This window comes from Copadichromis virginalis, linkage group LG3 (genome assembly GCF_057382275.1).
Source record: "Copadichromis virginalis isolate Kocher_CV1m ecotype Utaka linkage group LG3, C_Virginalis_male_GT1.1, whole genome shotgun sequence".
In the NCBI taxonomy this organism is placed as follows: domain Eukaryota; kingdom Metazoa; phylum Chordata; class Actinopteri; order Cichliformes; family Cichlidae; genus Copadichromis; species Copadichromis virginalis.
In genome coordinates, this window is record NC_140620.1 from 24,140,931 (window position 1) to 24,159,954 (window position 19,024).

General features: G+C 39.8%; 1 protein-coding gene across 1 annotated transcript; it reads right to left on the reverse strand.

The window, feature by feature from the left end:
- Positions 1-396: 396 nt before the first annotated feature.
- Positions 397-17,166, reverse strand: LOC146713555 (uncharacterized). Its single transcript, XM_085438624.1, has 14 exons — positions 17,090-17,166; positions 16,914-16,951; positions 15,930-16,034; positions 8,335-8,676; positions 7,806-8,099; positions 7,587-7,715; positions 7,372-7,457; positions 4,121-4,183; positions 3,857-3,952; positions 3,553-3,648; positions 2,839-2,913; positions 2,475-2,543; positions 1,062-1,127; positions 397-713 (listed from the first exon to the last, which is right to left on the reverse strand). Exons 1-14 carry the CDS (start codon positions 17,164-17,166, stop codon positions 612-614), a joined length of 1,638 nt encoding a protein of 545 aa, XP_085294750.1. The 3' UTR covers positions 397-611.
- Between the last annotated feature and the right edge of the window lie 1,858 nt (positions 17,167-19,024).

The window sequence follows — 19,024 nt, forward strand, 5'->3', positions numbered from 1 at the left end:
ATTAATGTGTTAATATAATGTTATATAATAGTGTTAACATACTACAATGACTAGATTTTTTTTTTTAAATTTTCATTGTAAGTGGGCTAAAGCAGTTAATTAAAAGTAGTCTAACATAAACGTAAATGCTGTAATTTGATTATTTTAATAAACCATGTAACTTGGATGGATTAGATGCCGGCGTGACCACAGTGCACACGTCTGATGTCGCTCACAGTGGTCCAAGGGATCGCTCAGGGAGTTTGTGTGTTCGCTCAGACACGTGAAAAATTAGAGGGAACATTGTTGTCAAGTAAAGATCGTACAATAATACAAAGAAAACCCCAACAATAAAAAAAAAACCCATGTGAGTCCAGTTGCTTGGTTACAGTGGGGAGGAAAAACTCCCATTTAACAGGAAGAAACCTGAATCAGAGCAGAATCAGGCTCAGGGTGGGGTGGCCATCTGCTGCGACCAGTTGGTGCATATAACAGCATTAAAGTTACACATTTTAAAATTGCTCTCTGTCGTACAAACACGCACACATATGGGTGCCTTGCAATTTGCTTTGTCTCACCAGCTGTTGATGTAAACATAAATTTAAACTAATTCTTTAAAAATAAAAATCAAATCAGAAAGCACAGCACTGATCTTTGGGCTGTGCCTTGACTTCTTTCTGAGGCTCCTTCAGTCTCTTTTTCTTCTGCTTGGACGGACTCTTGATGTGAGAAATCTGCAAGTCAGAAGCATTAAGGAATGTGAGACATGCTGTTTTTAAGGCACACGAGTAATTACACAACACAGTCACAGATGCCAATAGTTTAAATTTTAAAAATTGGTGAAATATATTAATTAACAATGAATTTGAATTTGAATTTTTTTTAGATTTGTTTCTTCCTTAAAGTAGACAGACATTTCTTTAATATTATTTGACATTTAATCAGATCATTAATTAATAATAAATGGTTGTTTTCTTTGTTGGCGTTGGATTTCCTGACCATGTAATTACAGTTCTTTTTCTCAAACCTAAATAAATAATACGTGTGCGCTCCTCACTGGTGAACAAATTAAAAACACAAACCTTCTCTGCTTTGATCGGCAAGGTCTGAACTTTTTTCTCAGTTTCTTCTTTTTTCTGTTTCTCCTCCTGGAGTTGAATAAAAAGACTCATGAGACCAGATTATACACTTGCTGTCATGGTCTTTGACCCAGTGTTTAGTCTTCTAGACTTTTTCTTTTATGTATTATTGCTTTGATCTTGAATAGTGTGCTATGTTTCCTAGTTTAGTTTTCTTGTGCTTTTAAGTTTCTGATTATTTCGCTTTGAGCATATCATTGTGCATTTAAATAAATGCTTTACAGACACTGCTTAGATACATGACACAGTCTAAATTATTTTCATTATATCAAAATATTAATAATAATACTCCTTTATACCAACATTGGTTTACAACTGCATCACTCAGCTGAAGAATTGGTACATATTAATTATGGGTTTGGTATCTACAATAAAAATATTTTTATTAATTGAAAAGTAAAATTTGTACTTTTCATCTGTTTCAGTGTACAGAAACAGTCAGATGTGCAGACATTTGTTACCAAAGTTTCTCTTCCAGCACTTTACATTAAACTGAGAAAGAGACTTTCTTAAGATGTGTGACTTTTGTTTTTCTTTCTTCTTTTATCCCCTTTTTCAATATTTCAGGCTTATCTACTATGGAAACATTTTTATGTCATACATTTATTGAAATCATTGATTTCTTTATCAACTTCAGTGTGTAGAAATTGCACATTAACAAAACAGTTTTATAAAATAAAGATTACATTACTAAAGTTTCCTTCCTAGCACTTCATATTTCAGAAACTGATAATGATAAGATGAAACTCCTGCGTTTTGAACTTCCTTTAGTTTCTCCATTTTCCTCTCAATGTGCTGCCTTTTCTCTCTCTCCTGATGGAGCTGATTTTTCATTTCAGAATGTTTTTCCTTTAACTGCACATTAAAAGACATGAAAAAAGTGAAAATGGGAGACATGAAAGAACGAATGTAAATAAAGTAAAACAAATAACTAAATTTGCCTGTTGAAATTAAAAGCATCCTTTTCTTTACTCTTTACCTCTTCAAAACCTATAAGGAAATACCCTTTAAATCATATTTAAGTTCTGCCTATAAAATAAAAGATTTGATCAGACATTAGTCAGTAAACCTGTAATTAAGGGAGGCTGTCATCTTTTTGGGGGAAAGAATTCAAACATAAATTCAAAAAATCAAACCTTTATCAAACTGGATTAAAAGGACAACAAATACATTAAACTAATCTTGATTTATATATTGCTTAATTACACTGGATTTCATTGTCACTAGTAATCTGATTCCATTATTGTTTCACGTTTGTTGTCATTGATGGTTTAATTTTTCTTGGTTAGTGTCATAAAGATAGAGATCAAAGCTGACAACAGGTAAGTGGCTCATGACCAAATTAAAAACACAAACCTCTGTTTCAGTTGGCAACATCTGAACTTGTTTCTCAGGTTTCTCCCTTCTCTCTTTCTCCTCCTGGAGCTGAAGAAAAAGGGAAAAAGACTCATAAGAACAGACTACACACATGTTCTTTTAAAAGATCATAATACAATGAAATCCTCTTTTAAATTAACACGTTTTGTTTCTTGTTCTTGTTTCTCAACAGAAAGTCAGAAAGTAGCAGGTTGATCACATTAAACACGTCACTTCAGCTGCTGTGCTACCAACCACTTTACAGAAAGTCACAGAGAGGTACACACAGAGTGTGCCGGTCTGAGTATGACAGCCATCACATATGTCCATGATGATCTTTGTATACTCAGATACTTCCACTGACCTTTGATTCCAGTGTAAGGATCGTCTGCCTCAGCTTCGTAATGATTTCATCCTTCTCCATTTCAGATTTGATCATCTGTCAGAAATAAAGTCAGACAGATGTTGATGTTTCTGCAGCGCTTTGTTGATAAAAGTGACAAAATTATTGAAGCTTCACACTGTGAACAACATGTTTCCAACCACAGTGCCTCAGAGTTAATATTGAAATACATGTAACGTGTTCTACAGCATAATGAACTGTGAGTTGATGCAATAAATGACGCTCAGATTAGGGTCAATCTTTTTCACACGAGTGTCTCTGCTCCTCTCCATCAGCTGCACCTTCAAAGACAGCAAAACATGCACATAATGTCTGCAGGATGTGTCACACAGCAGCCTGACGCACAGCTGTAATTCAACAAAATGAACAACAGCAAGCTGCATAATTCATGTTTGCTCTAAATTATGTCAATGTTGAGGCAAGTGGTGATATTTCTATGAATTTTCTGTGCTCCCCTGGTCCTTTCTATAACTGGTTAACATAACCTCTGTTTGAAACAGCAGCTTTTTGGCTCAATAAAAAGCTGGAGCAGAATTGATCCTTTAGATCCTGGAGACAATAAGGTTCTCCACCAGTGATGAAAAATTATTTAGCAGATGAAGAACATGCTGGACATGTTTAAATATGTTTCATATGACAGTGACAGACAGCTGAGTATCAAATGATGAAATGAACCTCCTGTTTGTTGGACTCAAGCTGATCCCTGATGGTGTTTATTTCACTCTCCCTCATACTTTTCTCACTGTTAAGCTCACTGATGCTGTCAGAAAGCTGCAATTGAGAAGATAAAATTAGAGAGATGAGATGAAAAAACATATTTTTTTATATGTGAGTGATTAATTGAATGATTGTACTATATAGAATTAAGAGCCTGATCATTTTATTCTAATTTATAAAGTTTCCTCCATAACTCTTTACAATACAGAGATAAAGAGTTTGGAGTCAGTAAATTCAGGATATTTGTAACTGAAACACAAACCTCCTGATGTTTGGACTCCAGCTGCTTCTTCAGCTCCTCTAATGTTTCTTTCTCCTGCTGGAGCTGATTGAGGATTTCAGTATTCTTCTTCTCCAACTGCAGGTGAAATGTTACATGAAGAAAGACCAGAAGGAAGAAATGTTCATGTTTAAGACACAAAAATAATAACATTTTATTTAAGTTGTAAATATGTTTTAGTAACAGTTTTAGTATTAAATGTAAAAAGATCAAATAAAGATGAAAAAAAATATTTGAAAAATGTACCTCGTTGAGTTTTGCTTCTTGTTCCACATTCCTCTTCTTCTCATCCTGGAGCTCATTTTCCAGCTGCAGACAAGAGGGAGAGACATCACAGCTTTTAATAGACAAAGACACACAAAACATATAACAAATGACAAATATCAACCTTTTTTTTATCATTCTGCAGGTTGCCATGTTTATTTTCAGCATCCTCCCTCCTCTGTTGTTCCTCCTGGAGCTGCTGCCTTGAAGTTATTGGCAACTTCCATTGAGAGATGGCAGAGATTACAAGATAATACAGTTTTTCAAATTCATATTAAGTTACAGTTTTTCTCGATTGGTTTGGCTCACTTCTTGAAACCGAGATGACATTCTCAAAATAACATGGACAAATCTCCAAACCACCTTGCAATTGTTCACAACAGAATGTCATTTTCCATTGGTTTTATCAAATTGCAAATGCTTTAGTACATGTCTCAAGTGACTCTGTGCTTCTTTTCAAATGATTATGTACAAGTAGCTACAGTTAGCACAATGAGCCCACATTTAGCACATTTTCCAAATAAATAGATCTTGGCGATCTAAACTGATTAGTTGATTTTTCAGTGAAATGGTTACTCACTCCAAAACATATCAGAATGGTTTCATTGTGTAAGTCATCATATGCACAATTGTCTGTTCAACTGTCAAAATTAGTCAAAGATATAATACCATGAAAGAATATCTTGGAACATTTGATAAAGTTATGACAGTACTTGACAATCAATCAGGTGAAATTAGAACTAACGAAGGAGCAGTTTCCCACATCTCAGATGACCAATCAAACAGGTTGTTTAGATACCTGACAGGTGTTGTCTATGATTATGACTGCTGCCCGGGGCCAGTTTCATTTGCAGTGTGAACATGGAAGCACCTCACCAAGTACAACAGCAACTTCCTGCTCGAGGAAGAGGAGGAAGAAGAAGAGGAAGAGGAGGAGTGCGAATGCGTGGAGGAATAGGGGGAAGAGGCCGAGGAGCACGGAGGCACCATGATGTCCCTTATTGACCACGTTATAAACCATCGCCTCACAATGGCAGAGGCAGGTCGCCGAGTGCAGCCTAATGTGCCTCGGTCCACAGTCTCCCCCATCATCCAAACCTTTCGCAGGGAAAACAGGTACAGAACTATGTTATTGAACTATTCAGTGTTGGTGTGTGTGTAGGCCTAGAGTACTGTAATATCTTCATGTGATGTCATATGATACTATAAAAATGACAAAAAAAAAATGGAGAAAATACTGTGAATAGTATGTGCAGTGCATCACACTTTTAGTACCATAAAACAGCAGTACAATTACATTGGTAACTCATTTTGTAACAAATTTACAGTGTTGACCTTTGACTTGTATGTCTAGGATTGGACGACAGCCTCAAGTGGGTGGCAGAAGAAAACTTCAAAATGAACAACAAGAACGAGAAATATGCAACATGGTCATTGCAAATAATGCCATCACACTGAGACAGATTCGTAATGCAATCCTGCTAGACAATGTAATGTTCCAAAATATAAACTCTATCAGCATCTCCACAATAGACCGGGTATTGAAGAAACATCAGATGACCATGAAACAGATTTACAGGGTACCATTTGAGAGAAACTCTGACAGAGAGCAGCGCGTCGATGGCCAGGGGGATGAGGATGGTGGCCAGGAAAGAGAGGGTGACAATGGCGACCACTGAAAATATTACTGTACTATAGTTCTGAAACTTTATTTACAGTATGGTAGGCTAGTTTTTTTTGTTTTTTTTGTTTTTTGTTTGTGTTTATGACTGTTCACATTTACAGAATCCTGTATATGTTTTCTTTTCACAGTATGTTCTCTAATGTTAACATTTCTTTGTACGAATAAAAATGTTTACAGTTTCCTTGAGTATGAGTGGTTTATTGGAGGCTGATTTTACTGTAAAATCTTTTAGTTTTATTCATAGTGGTATTCTGTTGCTAGACCTGTGCCTCAGTGACAAAACGTCTAAGCATTTTGACTTGCAGTGCTTAAACAATGCCAAAGGTATAATGCATTTTGGGGGCATTGACTATTTATATGAGAAGGATAATTAGTTTTGACACATGGATAAACTCTTTTGGGAGAGATATGAGCTTTTGCAGGGGATTCATGGTGTTGTGCTAAACCATCCAGGTTATTTTGACAAAAGCACTAAATGAATGCACATATGCCAAGGCAATTGAGAAGGATCTGTGCTATTTTGACTGTACTGACCTTTTATATGGGAAAGGAATCTGCTTTTGAAGCATGGACGAAGAGTTTGGGGAAGGATATTTGATTTTGCTAGTGAGCTATAATGTTGGGCAGAACTGTAAGACTGTTTGGCCAAATGACCTTATGGTTTTGAGATTGTCATCTCGGTTTCAAGAAATGAGCCAAACCAATCGAGAAAAACTGTAATGTGGACAACATGACATTAGTACTTTACATTACAGCTAAACAGGGGTGATAATTCGATAATAAAAAATAATAAATGGAAGGAGAGAAAGAGAGAATAAAGTGAATAATAAACACCATTTAATTACCAGAGTTATAATCAGGGTTTGGTCTAACACATGACTTTGTAAAATATTAGTGTAATCACATTACATTTTGCTGTAGCACAGTAATGTCAAACATTACTTTTCTAATTACCTTTCCAGTAATCACATAACAGTATTTTTTAACCCTAGAATCTGTACATCTAATACAGATTGTCTGTACTTCTGATGTTGTTAAGATGAAGGTTTATGTCACTCTGTGCGACTGCTGTCGAGGTTCATGTTGTTAAACGGTAATTATATCAAAGTGCGTTTCAGGCCTTGTTATGGACAGCACAAAAGTAATATAACACATGGTGTAACAGATTACTCACTCAAAGTGATAAGTAATTTAACTCATTACTTTAAAGTGTAATGTGAGTTACAGTATGAGCCCAACACTACTTACAACCACATCAGTAGATCTGCTCAAATGATATAAAACACAATGACAAGGTCAAAACGTTTACACTTAGCCCTGTTTTTCATATTAGGGTTCTGTTTTAAAACCTGATATTCTTATTTTTATGTTTCATTATAAAATTGTGTTGAATAAGATATACTGAGCATAAATATTGCCTATCTAAGTGAGAAATCGATGGTAACATTTTGTTTGATTAGTATTCAATTTCCTGAAAACCAATGAACATCTTGATATTGTGTGTTTATCTACTCACAAGTTAATTCTGCTTCTCAGTTTTTCCTCTTACCTTCGTATTGAGTTGCTCTTTCTCTCTGTCTTCGTCCGTGGAAACTTGAAAATCTCCAATGTGATCCTTTGGCCTTCTGTTGGTCTCTTTTTGAAATTAAAATTAAATAAGAAGGAAATGCCAAAACTTGGATTATAATATTAAAACTCTCATCAGAGTCTCAATGAAAACATTGATTCATAGTAGCGGTAAAGAATAATTAACCAGTGACTTACTGATGTGTTTCCTCTTTCTACGTACAAGAACAACAACTGATAAAATTAACAAGATGATGCAAAGAGCCAAACTAACAGGCGACGTGTCCGTGACTGAGGGAGAACTGGACAGGATGTTAAAGAAATCCTCTGAAATCATAAAAAACACAACATTTCAATAAAACTGGACTTCAGATATTCAAAGTGTTTCTATCATAAATGTAATAATATAATTTGAACCTGGAACATGTATGTGTGTCTCTCTGCTCTGGTTGGTGTTCCTCTGTTGGACTCTGCAGGTGATCTTGTTGCTGTGTCTCTTCTCCACAGTCACTCTGCTGCTGACAGTATAGAGGTCATCAGGACCTCTGAGGGTCTCTGTAGGTCCAGTAGAGAGGAGGTTTCCCTCACCGTCCAACCACAGCAGCTCAGGCTCTGGATACCATCCTGCAGACTCACACTGTAACACCACTCCTCCTCTGTTTTTGTCAATCCCTGATAAACTGATGACAGGTGAGGTGGCAGCATCAGATGCTGAGCAAAAAGAGTAAAAGAAAGATATTAATAGTTGAAAAAAACATTTTGTACAGTAATTCACAATTATGAAATTATTATTATTGCAAAATTCTGATTTGTTTGGTTTTTTTCTCTTTGTAAAGGTAATAAATAAACATTTCTGGGATAAAATCTTTCCTCATCCTGCACAAATATTAATTTTCACTGTAACTAAATCCACTACACCATGAACATGTGACGTGTATCTACTTACCAACCACAAGATTAACAAAATATTTTTTCCCCATTAAAGGAATGCTGCATTCATAGGTTCCTTCATCAGAGAGTTTTACTCTGGAGAGTTTCAGTGAAATGTTTCCACGCTTCAGTTCATTGATGAACAGTGATGCTCTTCCCCTGTATGAAGGATTTCTTGTATTCACCAGATCCTGACCGGATCGCCACACATGGACAAATCTTGGGTTCAAGTCAGATCGTGTCCACTCCAATATCTGAGCTGTCACATCCTCTGCAGGCTCCACGTGACATGGTAAAATAACATCATCATCAACTAATGCAATTACTGGCTGATGTGGACCAACCACCTGAGACTCCGCTGTAGGTAGGTAGGCAGGCAGACAGACAGACAGACAGACAGACAGACAGACAGACAGACAGACAGACAGACAGACAGACAGAAAGAAAGAAAGAAAGAAAGAAAGAAAGAAAGAAAGAAAGAAAGAAAGAAAGAAGTGTTTATTAATTTCTGCAGCAGGAGTGAATGCATATATCAAACTTAAAGATGATACTCAGCATGGCAGGCAGGAAACAAAAAAAAAGCATGAAAGTACAAATTACAATTCAACCAAATGTAACAAATTTGCACCATTTTGTAATAACTGTATGGTTTTTATACAGTCTTGCTGCACAAAAAGTGAGTACATTAGCACCAATGATAATAAAAGATATAATGCATGTAACATCAAATTTACCTTTATTTAGGTATATTAGAAGATGGAAAATGAAAATACTGAAGACTTTGACTGGAGAAAGGGAGAGGGCATCTATCTGTGGAAGCATCCTCCTCTGAAAATACATCAAGTGTGGCCACAAAAGTTCATTAATATAATAATAATTTGTTCATTTCATATCTAAAATCAACTTATTCAAGACTAAAAACACATTTTAGATGTTATTTCAGTATATTAACTACCTTCATGAGGTCATCAACATGACTTTCACTTAACATGTTATTGCTCTCCAGTAACTCCAGAGTTAAAGCAACAGACATAAAGTTGTTGGTTAAAGCAAACCCATTATTTTGCATTAGTGCCAAATTGCACATTAGAGAATAACCTTTGATCAGTGCTATCTCTGTTCTCTGTATGACTTTTCATAGATACTGTACTGAGTTATTCAATAGAATATCTCTGCTCAGACCTCTACAGTATACTTTAACTATAAAAACTTTATTTTCTGCTCTCCAGTCAAATATTTAAAATCTCGGTGATTCATTTCTAAAACATTTGATAACATTTACAAAGATCTATTCATGACAGTGAAATAAATTATACTATAATTAGACTTTATAACTAGACATCAGAAAAGCATGTAGAACTTGAACACACTAAATACACAATTTGAAAGAGACTTACCTGTGGAAAGTTGTGTGAGACTACAAGGTGAAGTCTGAAAATCATTAATCTGCGGCCTGAACTTACTTTGGCTTATCAACTGCAGATCCCTCATATATGCTCAGAGTTATGGAAAAAATAGGCTCAAGTTCTTCTTAATCAAAGTATAATGCTGGAAAAATATTAATTTATCAGGTTAACACTCATTGTTGAATCTGGTTCGATCAGGTATACAGTGTGTCAAATGCTGAACTTTGAGCCTGTTATAAAATAATCGAGCTGAAACCATATCTGTCTTTATGGTGTTCAAAAAGGGGGGAAGCGTTCACATGTTATGTGTTATCTCAACTATCATACTGAAGGTGGCAGTACAGGACTGATATTTGAACACACACTGATAAGCTACTCAGGGGTGTTTTAAATGATCCATTTTAGTGTCACAGGGGTGCCGGAGCCTTTCCCAGCTGTTACAGTGTGAGCAGTGGTGCCAGCAGGGATCTGGGTTCCTGTGATCATCACAGCCTTGCCGTATTGGTCCATTTGATCAACCTTTGTTGTTATTATTTATTTTATTTTCAGTTCTTACACACGGGACAGACATTGCTGGGGGATAGGAAAGGAAGAAAGCAAGATGAAGGAAGAGAAAAACAGAGGGGAAGATGGACAGTGAGAAAGGGCACCTAAGAAGAAAAAAAAATTCTCCCAGATCACCTGTTGAGAGAGAAAAAAAGAGAAAACAAGCAAAAAAGAGAGCAACATAATAAACATGACACCATTGCATTAATCTTGCTAAGTGTAAATAACAGTAAATAGTAAATATTGAATGTGTTTGTGCAGCACGCAGGACCGACAGCGCACAATGTGCTTTGAGGTAGCAGCCAAGAAAGGTATAGTTTGTGTCTATGAACAGTGAACATCCATGTGCACACCTGTGTGGATGAGCACGCCAGAGGGGCATCTGTGCCACCCTCCTGGGAAGAGCTGAGGAGAGCCCCAGTTGAGGGGTTACCCAGCAGCCACAGAGCAGAAGCCAGAGGGGGCTGCAGTGACGTGCCCGCGGGCTCTGCCGGCAGCCACCTGGCTGGGCCACCAGAGTGAACCGAGCCGTAGGTCCAGAGGCTGGAGGTCTGAGGGCCCCCCACACCCCGGAAGAGGCCCAACCGGACCTCGGGCGCCTGGCCCCACCAAGTAGACACCAGGAGTGAGCAGGTGCATACCTGAGCGCCCAGCCCCGGACACCAAGAGCCACCAACGCACCGACACCTGAGGGCATCAGCTACCAGCAGGGAGCGTGCTGGGGGGAGATAGGCCTCCATACTTTGGAGGGCCTGAGATGTTCCCAGAGAGGTGGAGTGTAAGACCGGACCTGAGATATAGACACAGACAAACAGGCACACACAGACACAAACAAATCAAATCACTTTTATTGTCACATCACACGTGCAGGTACGCTGGTACAGAACATGCGAGTGAAATTCTTATGTGCAAGCTTCACAAGCAAAAGAGGTGTGCAAAATACAATACAATAACATGAGAACAAGCAAAATATAAGAATGGGTAATCTGAGTGTTGGGTCTGTGTTTCCACAAACCCCGCTAATTCTAGAGACTTATTCATCATGAAGAAAACAAGACAGTCGATCGATCCATTACTTGCGCAAGGGAGGCCTCTCATCTGTGTCCAGCATGACAATGACCCCAATGGTGGCCTCCTCTCGCTGCCTTTTATTGACAAACTTCAAACAATAGCTTACAAAACACCTCCCCTTGCAACCCCCCTTTGGTTACGTAGACAAGGCACTGTATGTAAGTGTGTGTGTGTGTGTGTGTGTGTGTGTGTGTGTGTGTGTGTGTGTGTGTGTGTGTGTGTGTGAGAATGTGTGTGTGTGTGTGTTATGTGAGAATGTGTGTGTGTGTGTGTGTGTGTGTGTGTGTGTGTGTGTGTGTGTGTGTGTGTGTGTGTGTGTGGCCTCCTGCTGACCAAAGGGTCGTAAACGCAGGAAGCTTACATCAAAAGAAACAGATCTTTCAGATAGGATGTATCTACAATAAAACCTCCCCCAGCACAGAGTGGTTGGAGAGGTGTTCAGGATCAAAGGAATTGCTTTGATCCTACTGCTTAAACTAAGACTATACAAATTTAAGAAACACAATGGCAACATTCAACAATTAGACTTAACACTGAGGATTATAACAACAAATATATGTACAAATATAAGAGTGTATGCGCATTACTGAATATGTACAGGGTGGGCCATTTATATGGATACACCGTAATAACATGGGAATGGTTGGTGACATTAAAGTCCTGTTTGTGGCACATTAGTATATGTGAGGGGGCAAACTCAAGATGGGTGGTGACCATGGTGGCCATTTAGAAGTCGGCCATCTTGGATACAACTTTTGTTTTTTCAATAGAAAGAGGGTCATGTGACACATCAAACTTATTGGTAATGTCACAAGAAAAACAATGGTGAGCTTGGTTTCAACGTAACTTTATTCTTTCATGAGTTATTTACAAGTTTCTGACCACTTATAAAATGTGTTCAGTGTGCTGCCCATTGTGTTGGATTGTCAATGCAACCCTCTTCTCCCACTCTTCACACACTGATAGCAACACCACAGGAGAAATGCCAGCACAGGCATCCAGTATCCGTAGTTTCAGGTGCTGCACATCTCGTATCTTCACACCATAGACAATTGCCTTCAGATGACCCCAAAGATAAAAGTCTAAGGGGGTCAGATCGGGAGACCTTGGGGGCCATTCAACTGGCCCACAATGACCAACCAACTTTCCAGGAAACTGTTCATCTAGGAATGCTCAGACCTGGTACCCATAATGTGGTGGTGCACCCTCTTCCTAGAAAAACTCAGGGAACGTGCCAGCTTCAGTGCATAAAGAGGGAAACACATCATCATGTAGCAATTTCAAATATCCAGTGGCCTTGAGGTTTCCATTGATGAAGAATGGACCCACTATTGTTGTACCCCATATACCACACCAAACCATCACTTTTGTTGTTCCAACAGTCTTGGAGGGATCCATCCAATGTAGGTTAGTGTCAGACCAATAGCGGTGGTTGTGTTAGTTAACTTCACATAAAAGTTTGCCTCATCACTGAACAAAATCTTCTGCGTCAACTGAGGGTCCTGTTCCAATTTTTGTTTTGCCCATTCTGCAAATTCTGTGCACAGATCTGGGTCATCCTTGTTGAGATGCTGCAGTAGCTGGAGTTTGTAAGGGTAAGTAGCTAATATCTGCTGAAGGGATGTTCACCAACCATTCCCATGTTATTACAGTGTATCCATATAAATGGCCCACCCTGTATACTAAATATTTATATCAACGTGTGTGTGTGTGTATGTGTTTGTGTGTGTATACATAAAATAAAGTAAAATAAAATAAAATAAAATATACAGAGGTCGGCAGCCGGAAATGTGCAAAACAAGTGGCATTAATGTACAGTATGGAGTGTATAATGTTGAAGTTCCGTTAAGTGAAGGTGAGGTGTCTATGAAGTGTTCAGCAGTCTAATGGCCTGATGGAAAAAGCTGTCTCTCCGTCTGCTGGTACGGGACTGGATGCTGCAGAACCTCCTTCCTGATGGAAGTAGTCTGAACAGTTTATGGCTGGGGTGACTGGAGTCCTTGATGATCCTCCCCGCTTTCCTCAGGTACCGTTTCCTGTAGATGTCCTGGAGGGAGGGAAGCTCACCTCCAATTATCCTTTCCGCACACTGCACCACTCTCTGGAGAGCTTTGTGGTTGTAGGTGGTGCTGTTGCCATACCAGGTGGTGATGCATCCAGTAAGGATGCTCTCAATGGCGCAGCGGTAGGTCCTGAGGATGCGGGGGCTCATGCCAAATCTTTTCAGTCTCCTGAGAAAGAAGAGGCGCTGTTGCGCCTTCTTCACTGTTTTGTTTATGTGTACTGACCACGCAAGATCCTCCGCCAGATGTACAGCAAGGAACCGGAAGCTGCTCACTCTCTCCACAGCAGCGCCGTTGATGGTGATAGGGGTGTGTACTTCTCTGCACCTCCAGAAATCCACTATCAACTCCTTTGTCTTTGCGACGTTGAGGGTGAGATGGTTGTCTCGGCACCAGTGTGTCAGGGTGCTGACCTCCTCCCTGTAACCCGATGGTATTGAATGCTGAGCGGTAGTCTACAAACAGCATTCTCACATACGTGTCTCTCTTTTCCTGCTGTGAGAGGGCAGTATGTAGTGTCAGGACTATGGCATCATCAGTGGACCTGTTGTGGCGGTATGCGAATTGTAGAGGCTCCAATGAGTCGGGTAGCATAGAGCAGATGAAGTCCCTGACCAGCCTCTCGAAGCATTTGCTAACGATGGGGGTCAGGGCTACCGGTCGCCAGTCGTTCAATGTTGAGATGGTGGAGGATTTGGGTACAGGGACGACAGTGGCCATTTTGAAGCAGGCTGGGACTGCAGACAGAGAAAGGGAAAAGTTGAAGATGTGTGTAAACACTCCAGCCAGCTGAGCATGACTTGAGGATGCGGACCAGTAGCTTTGCGTGCATTCACCTTCCTGAAGCACTTCCGCACACTTCCTCAGACACAGTGTGCAAACTGACGTCATCCGCGGTGCGCACACTGTCCGGTCTCGTGGTGTTCGCTGTGTCGAATCTAGCGTAGAATGCGTTTAGATCCTCACATAGATAGGCCGTGGTCTGCGGTGTGCGTGCATTCCCACCCTCATGCACACATATACAAATATTCACCCAACGTAAAGACAGACACAAATGGACATTGCCTGCACCCTGGTGACACACCTGCACCCCAGGGCTCTGCATATGTGGGTGACTGTGGTGGAGCGGGAAAAAGAAGGCAGTCGGTGATGGGGAGGAAAGGAAGAGAAGGGCAAGTAGCCCCTCCCTGGGTCCAGCTCCCCCCCACTGACCCCAGTAGGCACTTGTGTCCTCTGGAATCCACCAAGGCAAGGGGGCCCAGGTCCGCCAAGCCTGGGCCCCCTTGCTGTGATTGCATTGTTATATCATCTTTTGTAAAAGAGCGTGTCGCCAGTTATGTGTCCTTTCACTTGCTGTTGGAGAAACCCCAAAAGTCCAAAAGTCAGGGACTTCATCTCTGTGTTATTATCTTCCTGAATGTCCTTCGAAGCATAAAAAACATAAAAGCAAAATGTAAAAATGTTTTAAAAAAAGCCATTCCAGAAGATATTTTCGCCGGTGCCTTGGACTAGAGGACACTGCATGTGATGTAAACATAGAAGGATCCAAACTTCAAGTACTGGGCCCTATTTCAGGAAGCCGGTTTAGAAAACTCAGAGTGAAAAATGATACTCAGGGTTGAGTAACCCCGAACTGTCCAACTCGGAATATTCGGATTCAGAAAGGCTGATAACAATTAGTTCAATCAACGCGGAGTTGCTTTAACCCCAAGTTAAACGCGCGCACGGGGATACATAAAGCCCTGATTAGTGGAGCACAGATTAAGCGAGTCACCATGGAGACGGAGGGAAAGAAGGCGCGGTCAATGTATTTTACAGCGCTTGAGGCCGAAATTCTGATGGCAGCATATGCTGATAACATGCAAATTCCGCGGAAAAAAAGTAACACAGCCTCAGCTGCAAAAGAAAGAGAGCATGCATGGCAAAACATAGCCGACAGAGTCAATGCGTGAGTGTTAATTTAAACATTGATCTAGGGATTTCCACCCATTTAACACGTTATTTCATTATATTTTATTTTATTTTGTATTTTATACATTTTATTTTGTGATGTGATGTGAGCGCAGGTGCAACCCAACAGGCCCCAAACGTTCCTGGCAGCAAGTAAAAATGAAATATAAAAATATAGTCCAAACAGGTAAAGTGTAATTGTATTATGAGCCATAGTGCTTGGTCTGTTTGTCCGATGTAAATCAATTGCAGTTAGAGGCTACATTAATTTTCTTTCTGTAAGCACTTATTGAAATGATCTGAGCACATTACAAGTACATATTTGTAATGTGTAATGTCTATTAGAGCACATATTTTACCCCCTTCTTATGACCCTTCTGTTATTTTTACGCCTTTAGCAATTTTTAGCCATTTTGAACCTGTGTCTCTATTTAAACTGGGTAAAATTGTCACCCAAATCAAGTCTGGCTCTCCCAGTGATGTTCTTCCCCCTCGCTTTTTTAAAGAAGTTTGGGGCACTATTGGACCTTATATTCAAAGGCTTATAAACAGCAGCCTGACTTTAGGCCATGTACCTGCAATTTTTAAACAGGCAGTGGTCCAGCCTCTGCTGAAACGCCCTGGCTTGGATGCCTCCTTGTTGAGTAATTTCAGACCTATTTCAAAGCTTCCTTTTGTTTCTAAAATTTTAGAAAAAGAAGTGTGCTCACAGCTGCAGGCTTTTTTAGAGAGTCAAAACATTTTTGAGGTATTTCAATCTGGTTTTAAAGCACTTCACAGCACAGAGACTGCACTTTTGAGAGTTTTTAATGATATCTTATTAACTGCTGACTCTGGGAAGTCTGTCTTACTTGTGCTTTTGGATCTCACAGCAGCTTTTGATACAGTAGATCACAATATTTTGATTTATCGTCTAGAACATCATGTTGGAATTAGAGGCACTGCCTTGGAGTGGTTTAAGTCATACCTCTCTGATAGAAGTTTTTCAGTCTCACTTGGTAAATTTCATTCATCTTCCACCCCCCTCCCATGTGGTGTACCTCAAGGATCCATCCTTGGGCCCCTTCTTTTTAGTATTTATTTACTTCCCCTTGGCCATATTATTAGAAAACATAAAGTCTCATTTCATTTTTATGCAGATGATTGTCAAATTTATCTACCGATGAAACACAATGACCTTAACCCCCTCAGGCCTATTTTAGAATGTCTTAAGGATATCAGAGCATGGTTGGCTCTGAATTTTTTAAACTTTAACGAAAAGAAGACTGAAGTCATTATATTTGGGCCGAATGGACCTGGTGTCCCTCCATCTGACTTGGGTCCTCTTACATCGTGTGTCAAATCAATTGTCACCAACCTTGGAGTAAAATTTGACACAGCTCTTAAAATGGACAAACAAGTAAATACAGTGGTGAGAAAAAGCTTTTTTCAGTTGAGGCAGCTCTCTAAAGTAAAACCTTTTATTTCTTTTTGTGACTTGGAGAGAGTTTTGCACGCATTTGTGACCACTCGCCTTGATTATTGTAATGGACTTTATATTGGCATTGATCAGGCTTCACTATCACGCTTGCAAATGGTCCAGAATGCTGCTGCTCGCCTGTTGACAGGGACACGCAAACGTGAGCACATTACCCCTGTTCTTGCCTCCTTACACTGGTTGCCTGTCCATTTTAGAATTCATTTTAAAATTTTATTGCTTGCTTTTAAAGTTTTAAATGGCCTGGCTCCGTCTTACCTGTCAGACCTTTTACACCAATACACTCCACAAAGGTCTCTCAGATCATCTGACCAGCCACTCCTTGCTGTCCCCATGTCGAGACTGAAACACTGAGGAGACCGAGCTTTCGCTGTTGTGGCCCCCAAACTATGGAACAAACTGCCCCTCCATATTAGGCAGGCCCCAACACTTGAAATGTTTAAATCACTTTTAAAAACACACTTTTTTTCAAAGGCCTTCTAGGAGTGTTATCAGAGCCAGTTTGTAGTCAGTTTTTAGTCAGCTGTTGGTCATTCTTAATCTTTTTACTTTGTTAATCTTATTCATTGTATATCTTATTGTTTATTCTACTCATGTTGATTTATTTTTATCTTCTTTTTCAATTATATATTTGTTTTGTTTATTGATTTCATTGTATGCTTAAAGTATGGTTTTAACTGCTATCTCTGTTTTATTATTGGAAAGCACTTTGGTCAACTTTGTTGTTTTTAAAAGTGCTATATAAATAAAGTTGGATTGGATTGGATATTTGCTTACTCTGTATGCTCAAATGTGACCCATTATAGCCAACAGAAAAAAAGCGGAGGCCCGAAAAACAGGTGGGGGTCCTCCACCACCACCACTCACAGAGGCTGAGCAGTTGGCTTCCATATTTGTGATAATGTTGGCAGCATCACATATGATCTTCACAGTGCAGAGAACACAAATTAGCATCCATTACAATAATGAAATAATTTGTTAGTTTGAAATGCTACAGGGAACTATGTACCTGTACATTAATGCTGTGGAAAGACTTCCTGTTCACATAGTCTCCTTCATTTACTGAAGGAGCAATGATTGGAATGTGAGTGCCATCTATACAGCCAATCACGCCTGGGAACCGTGAGAATAAATGTAAAATTTAAGTAGTAGTTCAAGTATCACCACATCATGAATTAAGTTTCGTTCATCCTGATCCCTGCAATTATGTGGAATCCCTCTTTGATAAATCTTGTGGGTCTATGACCGGGGAACACCACAAACGAGTACAGGAGACGTTTCAGTGCAACTGTAACATTCCTGACTGCCCGACAGACGGTAGCCTTGGAAACGTGCTCAGCGTCACCAATATTATACAGAAAGCTCCCGTTTGCAAAAAACCGAAGTGCAATACAAATAATATGTACAGAACTGAGAGGATGTCCGCAATGTGTCACATGAGCAATATTAGGCCTGAGGATGTTATTCAAATAAATTATAGATTGTGCTGAAAAATGGTAACGTTCACACAGGAAATCATCAGGAAATGATAAAATGTCCAAACGCGCTCTAATCACTCTCTCCCGGCGGAGAGCTCTGCGGAGAATTTGGGCTTCAACATCTACTGGCTCTTCAAGGAAGGAACACGCCATGTCTGACACTTCCTACAGTCAGGTTTCTGACAAAGAGGCGGAGAAAGTCAGGGTTAGTTGAAGTAAACCTGCTAGGGGGCAGGTTAGCTTCACGGAGTGTGTCGTCATAGTAACTCACTCAGAATTAATCTAAACTCGCTTTGTGAAACCGAAAACCCAGAGTTTTCGTTAACTCAGGGTATACTTACTCAGAGTTTGCACTAAACCGGCTTCCTGAAATAGGGCCCTTGGGCCCGTTCTTCGTACGTCGCTCACTACATCCAAGATCAAATGACACATCCAAGACCAAACCATCGCGCTAACCGTGAGCTCGCTAATCCGGTTCCCCGAACACACCTGCTGTTGACGATTAGTACAGCTGGACGCAGTCATGTGACATCACTGGGTGTCGTAAAAGGGGCTACGCATCAATAGTGGAAACATTGATCGGCAACCCTCTGATTGGTCGGCGAAAATGTCGACGGAGCGCGCTCGGCTCGGTATTTTTCGGCAGCAGTGCAAGAACTCTTGTGTGAGGGATTTCAGGAGTTTCAGAGTTTAATCAGAACGCAAGGGAACACTG